The sequence below is a fragment of the Cnephaeus nilssonii genome (assembly GCF_951640355.1).
Source record: "Cnephaeus nilssonii genome assembly, chromosome: Y".
Taxonomy (NCBI): Eukaryota; Metazoa; Chordata; class Mammalia; order Chiroptera; family Vespertilionidae; genus Cnephaeus; species Cnephaeus nilssonii.
Genome location: NC_137096.1, coordinates 4517086 through 4524023, shown reverse-complemented (window position 1 = coordinate 4524023; position 6938 = coordinate 4517086). Strand labels below are relative to the sequence as shown.

Sequence of the window (6938 nt, the reverse complement as noted above, 5' to 3'; positions counted from 1 at the left end):
CGCCCCCTCCGGCCGCCTGTCGGCCGCCAAGTCCAGTGGCAGCATCAACCACCTGGGCGGCCCAAGCAAGCGGGACTCGGCATACGGCTCGTTCTGCACCAGCTCCAGCACGCCCGACCACACCCTGCCCAAGGCAGATGCCTCGTCCACGGACAACATCCTCTACAAAGTGGGCCTGTGGGAGGTATCGCGGCCAGGCGGTCGGCAGGACCCCCAGGGCCTAGAGGAGAGGCCCAGCTGCTTCCCCCCCCAGGCCCCCCGGGAAAGCCGCAGGAGCCCCTGGCCAGAGGACCTGCTCGAGCCCAAGCTGGCCACGTCGGGGAGGTCCAGTTTTGGGCCCATCTGGCATGTTCCCGATAAGAAGAGGGCACCTCCTTCCCTGCCTCCGCCTCCGCCCCCTCTGCGCAGTGACAGCTTCACCGCCACCAAGAGCCAAGAGAAGGCCCAAGGCCCTACATTCCCCGAGGGGGCCACCGCGCAGCACTTTCCAGGCCTGAGCCGGGCTCAGTGCCAGGGCGACTGGAGGGCAGAGCCCGCTGATCCGCAGCAGAAGCTGGCACGCCCGGGTGAGCGGAGGCGGCAGGAGAGCTCTGGCTGTGCTGCAGGCGCCCCCCTGGACTGCGGGTGGCCATCCAACCACTGCACCCCCAGCCGGCTCCACGCCTCTCTGTCCAGCACCGACGTGCGTTTCCCCGCCATCTGCCTACACATGCCTGCACCCGCGCCAGTGCAGCGACGAGAGTCCCTTCCTCCATGAGGGCCCCAGGGCCGCCGTGGTGCCCAGGGGGCAGCCGCGTGGCACCCTCGCTGGGGTCCCGCAGGAGCCCCCCGCCCACAGCTTCCAGGACTCCAGCCCCACTCAGGCCAGGCAGCCCAGTGCCGCCAACCGCAAGGGAGACAGCGCCGGGCAGAGCCACCACCACTCCGTGGCCACCAGACAGGGCCCCCAGGGAGGCGCCCAGGCGGCTCAGCCCCGGGACGGCTGCTGGCGCTGCGACTCGCCTCTGGGGGCCCATGCTTGTCCTGCCACACACGCGGCAGGCCAGAAGCCACGCTGTCACCCCCCTCAGCACCAGGAGGCCCTGGACGCCCATGAGGGGGAGCGGGGCGACCCAGGGGACAGAGGGTTGGAGGAGCCGCAGAAAGCCCGCCCCGGCGACAGAGCCGGCGCGCAGAGAGTCGCCGGCAGCTTCCAGTGGGAGCGGGCGGCAAGATCTATGCCCACGGACGCCCCTGCTGCACTCGCTGACCCGGGAGGGGCCCCGGCCCGAGGACGGCCAGGAGGGCGGCAGGGCGAGGCCAGCGCCCTTCGATGCCCAGGTGGGCAAGGCCACCTGGAGGAGCGACCGCTTCTCCACCACCCTCCGCAACGAGATCCAGCTGCGGCGCGCCCGGCTGCAGAAGAGCAAGAGCTCCATGGCGCTGGCGGCGCCCGCCGAGGCCTGGGGGAGGCCGGCAGCTGGCGGGGGGCGCTGGGGGCGCCGGCCCCGGGGGCTCCATCGCTGGGCACCTACAAGGACCACCTGAAGGAGGCCCACGCCCGCGTCCTGCGGGCCACGTCATTTAAGCGCCGCGACTTGGACCCCAGCCCAGCGGACCATTATTCCGGGTCCCGGGAACCCAGGGCCGGGGACCACCGCCCAGACCTCGATGCCGCCCCCCAGGCGGTGGGCCCGGCCAGGCCCCCCTCATCCGGAGGGGGCCCGTCCCACGTGGCCCGCATTGGGGGCCGGAAACGGTTCATGGTGGAGCAGAAACTGAAGTCGTACTCGGAGCCGGAGAAGATGAACGAGGTGGGGCTCTTGGGCAATCACGGCCCCCGCCCGCACCCCGAGGACACCGTGGGGACGTTCGCCGACAGGTGGAAGTTTTTTGAGGAGACCAGCAGGCTGGTTCCGCAGAGGCCCAGGTCGAGGCAGGCGCTCCCTGGGGTCCCTAAGGAGAAGCCGGACAGGCTGCAGGCCGCGCGCCTCGGGGACCAGGGCGCCGAGCCCCCGCCCCAGGACAGGGCCCGCACCCCCTCCTTTGGAGAAAACGCTGATGGTCCCAGGAAAGCGGGAAGGACTGGGAAATCGGAGCCGCCACAGAGGCTCGGGACCTTCGCAGAGTATCAGGCCTCTTGGAGCAAACAGAGCAAAGGCCCGGAAGCCAGGGGCTCGGGGCGGTACCACTCGGCTGATGACATCCTGGACGTGAGCCTGGACCAGCAGGAGAGGCTGCAGTATATTCACAAGCGGTCACAGTCATCGCCCTCCACAGACCTTTACAAACAGGTGAGCATGCTCTCGGGCAAGCTCATGGTCACCTACACCCACCGCTGTCTTTTATTTATTTTTTTATTTACTTACTAGAGGCCCAGTGCATGAAATTCATGCACCCGTATCATTCCTAGTGGCTGCCAGCTGCCAGCCATGTACTCACTCCCTTCCCCCCAGGGCCCTACCCCCTAGTCAAACTCCCAGAGGAATTCTCCGTGGAGGGGACAGTTTGCATACTATGCTTTTATTATATAGGATTTTATTGATTGCAGAGAAGAAGGAAGTGGGAGAGAGATAGAAACATCCATGATAAGAATCATTGATCAGATGCCTCCTATACACCCCCTACTGGGGATCGAGCCTGCAACCTGGGTATGTGCCTTGACCGGGAATTAAACTATGGCTTCCTGGTTCACAGGTAGACACTCAACCACTGAGCCACACTGGCCGGGCTTGACCACTGTCTTAGGGACATATAGGGCACCCCCCAAATATGATGGGCCAGCGTCAACATGACTTGCATCCACTCACTGCAGCATTTATGCCTCTCATGTGGCATCAACTTGCATGAAAGGGATCTAGAGCAAAATCGGCTTGTTCATGGCGGTTTTAGGTGCCATGATTCACCCACTCCTGGCATGTTCCCCACCGTCCCCCTCCTGTCTCTTGCTGCAGCTGTCTCCCTCTCCCTCAGTAGCTTGTCCCTGCCTTAGTTCCAAGCAAAGAATTTGGGGAAACTGTAGAAAATTGTAGGTTGTCCTCTGAAGAGATTTTCAAACATGGATGCCATTTAATTGCTTAATATTTCTAGTGTCTGTCCTTTCTAGTATTCTTCTTGCAAATATTTTTAAAGATTGTTCATAGTCAAATGTAATTAAAAAGTCATGCAGCTCTGCCAGTGTGGCTCAGTTGGTTGAGCATCTAAAGGTTGCTAGTTCAATTAGGGTACATGCCCAGGTCATGGGTACAGTGCCCATTTGGGGTGTACACAGGAGACAGCCCATCTGTGTTTGTCTCTTACATTGCTGTCTCTCTCTCTCCATTCTTCTTTCTGAAATCAATAAAAAATATTTTTTAAAGCACTGCATCATTACACTATTGAACTTTTTGATAGTCAAAGTTGATATCAAGCTTTCTAACAAGCTGCATATCTATGTCCATATTTTAATGTTGATAGTATTTCCCTATCTGCTTTTACTGCCTCTTAAACCTGCATATATGCCAAACAAAAGATTTCCCACAGCACCAGGTGCAGTTTTTCTAGCAAAGGGATTATCGCACAACATTCAGGTGTGTGGTGAGTCCAAGTTCTGTAATGCCCAGGGGCTCTGGGAGCATTTGTTTCTGCCCTGGAGGTGCCCTGGCCTGCAGCCAGCACAGCATGACCTCTATAAGTCCCTGCTTGCTCAGTCAGGAGATGAGAATCCCACAGGCTTGCAAGTCCTGGGCTTGAGGCTTAGTCTCAGTGAATAAGGATAAGCCAGGTTGGGGGGTTTTTGGCCAGTGTGTCCCACTGCTTTATGGCCTGCATGTAGGAGTTCTATTCCTGCCAGGACTGTGGTGGACATGGATTTGTAGTGCTGAGGAAGGCAAGCTCACAGCCCATGGCCAGTGTTGGGATCAGCCCACAGGCTGCATCCTGGCCCTCGTCGTCTAGGCTCACAGGGCACACCCACAAGAGGATTGCTAATAAAAGATGTCTAGGAGAAAGCAGCTGGATGACTCTGTCTCCCTGTGCTGTCCTTGGCAGGGAGTGCCCATCAAGCCACAGAGAAAAGCAGAGGACCCTGGCGAGCACAGAGAACAGGAGGACAGGGTTCCCACCCCAAGGTAGGCAAATTTGGGGTACAGGTGACTAAGAAGGCTTCTGGGGGTGGGTTTCTTTATGATGTATAGAATGCCTGAGTCAGGTGTCTGGATTTGGCCAAACCTGAAGGGGCTGCTCCATCCAGTGTGCCTGGGTTCAGGTATCCCTCCCCCGTGGCCCCACATGCTGCTGGGAGAGCATCCCAAGGGCAGTGACACCCTCTAATACCACTGTGGTATTTTTTGTTTTCCATACAGGGAGGTACTTTATGTTAACAGAAGGAGAAACCTTGTGGTTTATCCAGAAGCCAGTTGGAGGTACTTTGATAAGCTATAAACCCGGCAATTTTCAGGACTGTGGGTGCTGTTACAGTGGTGAGCATCAGTAAAATTCTAGGCTAGGAATGTAGAGGCGTCGTTTCCAACTTTTCTCGGAAGAGAGTTTAGTTTCTGAAGTGTTGGCAAGAGCGAGTGCCCTGGAAACATTGCATTTGATAATAAAAGAAGTGAAGTTCATGCAGAGGCCTGTCTTACCAAACACAAAGCCTATACTGCAGAGATTTGAGGATGCTCAGCGTTTCGTAAGTTCAAGGTAACATAAACGTGTCTGTATGAAGTGTAAATTGCAGATCTGATGCGCAGTGTGAGATAATGAAAAGTGGTTTTGTTGTACTTTGTTGGGATGACAGAAGCATGGCAAGATAAGAATTGTTTGCTCATGCAACCTGAGACCATTTTTGTGGGGTTCAGGATTCTGTGTTCTTTTAAATTTTATTTTAGTGATTGATTGATTGATTTGAGATAGAGAGATTGATTTATTGTCTCATGAATCCATGCATTCATTGGTTGGTTCTTGTATGTGCCCTGATGGAGATCAAACCCCATCTTGGCATATTGGGACAACGCTCTAACAAACTGAGCGACTTGGCCAGGATGACTCTGTGTTCCTTATGAAGATCAATACAACAAAGGTTCTTCAAAGTGTGGGAGGAAAGGACAGACACCAGTCCTTACTGTGGAAGTGGTAGCACAGAATTCTAATTTTTGTTAAAAGTTACATGCACCCTAGCCCTTGTTGCTCAGTGGTTAGAGAGCCAGCCTTCAAACTGAAGGGTTTCTGGTTTTATTCCTGATCAAGGACATATGACTGGGTTGCAGGTCAGTCCCCAGCCCCAGTCAGGATGCATGTGGGAGGCAATCAATCAATGTGTTTCTCTCACATCAATGTTTTTCTCCTTCTTTCTCTCCCTCACTCTATCCCTTGCACTCTCTAAAAATCCATGGAAATATCTCCTGGAGTGAGGATTAACAACAACAACAAAAAATTACATGGTGCTTCAGAATCTTACAGGTGAGAGGGACAGTACACTTTTGGTGTGGTTATGGAGAAGACCCCAGTCCTATTGGATCAGGGCCACTCTAGTGATCTCGTTTTACCTTAATTTCTTCTTTAAAGACCTATTTTCAAACAGTCACATTCTGAGGTCCCAGGGATAAGGGCTTCGGCATGTGAATTTGGGGGAAGGAAAGGAAGCACAGTTAGTCTCTAACATGGAGAAGTGTCTGCCTGTCCCTGTGTCTTCTCCTAACCAACTCTGTGCATCAGCTCTCAGGAAGTGTCATTCCATCACCTAGCAGATGAGGTCACAGCTGATGTGCAGGCATTTAAATAAAGGGAAGAGGAGGCCTTACATGGGTGTCTCTGGCAAAGCTGGAGATTTGGCGAAACCTCTCTGGAGGGCTCTTTGGCCTTGCATATATGCACACCTCTGGCCAGGGCTTCCCCCTGTAAGTGTTGACCTTCCAAATGGCCGCCCACCGCTCATGAGAAGTAGCATTCTCTGCAGATGGGTGGGTTCAGGAAGGGCAGTGACAGGTGCTCATGTCATGCAGGAGTTCTCCAACTCTTGGAAGGTTTTCATGGAGCTGCCCCCTCGCTGTCTGCTACTCTCCATACCTGGACCGCTGGTGGCACAGTTGAGAGGGACAGCAGGGGGCTTCTGCTTGTGCAGGGATGGAGGAGATGTAGCTATACCAGAGTCCAGAGGAGTCAGAGGAACAGGGGTCACAGGGGTCCCTCTCAACTGTTCCTCTCCCAGTTTCCAGCCAGGCTTTGTCTTCACCAGCCTGCACCCCACCATGGTCTCCTCACAGCTGCCTGTCCCTGTGGTCCTTTCTTCCCCCAGCAGATAGTGAGCTGGTCTGGAAATGGAAATCAAGTTACCACTGCCCGCTGCAGACCACTCAGGCTTTTCTATCTAACTGACCTGCGAGGATGTGCCTCTCCTTCCCCCGCCTTCCCTGCCATGCCCTTTCTCACGCTGTCTTCCTTTCCCCAGTGTCCACCTGTGTGTCCCTTCAACAAGTCAAGCGCATTTCTCCCTCAGGACCTTGATGCTTTGTACAGCCATCCTTGGGGTGCCACAAGCCTTCCTTGGAGTTTTGCCTGGCAAAGAGCAGCTGGTGATCCTGCCAAGCTTAAGAAGGGGCCCCTGTAGAAATACAGTGGTGAACCGAAGGGTGGACTGGGTGTCCAGCAGATGAATAGAGAGATGGGTGGGGATGTGGGAGGTGGAGAGGGGGTGAAAGGAGGAACTAATGGATGAATGAAGGGATACCAGCCTGATATTCTTTGAGTCCATTCTTCTAGCTGACAGTGAATTATGGAACCCTGTAGCTTGGACTTGTTTTCCAGTATAGTATTTAAACCTTGTGGGAAATCTAAGGTATCCCACATTCTATTATTGCTCCCCCAATCTCAGAGTCTTCAATGAAGATTGTGTTCTGGGGGGGCCCAGAGCTGATGCCAAAGGGGACCTGAGGGAGGAACCAATGGCTAGAGGCACTGGCAGGTTCCCCCTTCTTGGCCACCTA

At 55.3% G+C, this 6938-nt stretch overlaps 1 protein-coding gene across 1 annotated transcript; it reads left to right on the top strand.

The window, feature by feature from the left end:
• LOC307096499 (protein Shroom2-like) lies at window positions 1-6257 on the top strand (the record flags this gene model as incomplete). Its single annotated transcript, XM_079766164.1, has 3 exons — window positions 1-2273; window positions 4009-4088; window positions 6164-6257. Exons 1-3 carry the CDS (start codon window positions 1218-1220, stop codon window positions 6255-6257), a joined length of 1230 nt encoding a protein of 409 aa, XP_079622290.1. The 5' UTR covers window positions 1-1217.
• Window positions 6258-6938: the final 681 nt, after the last annotated feature.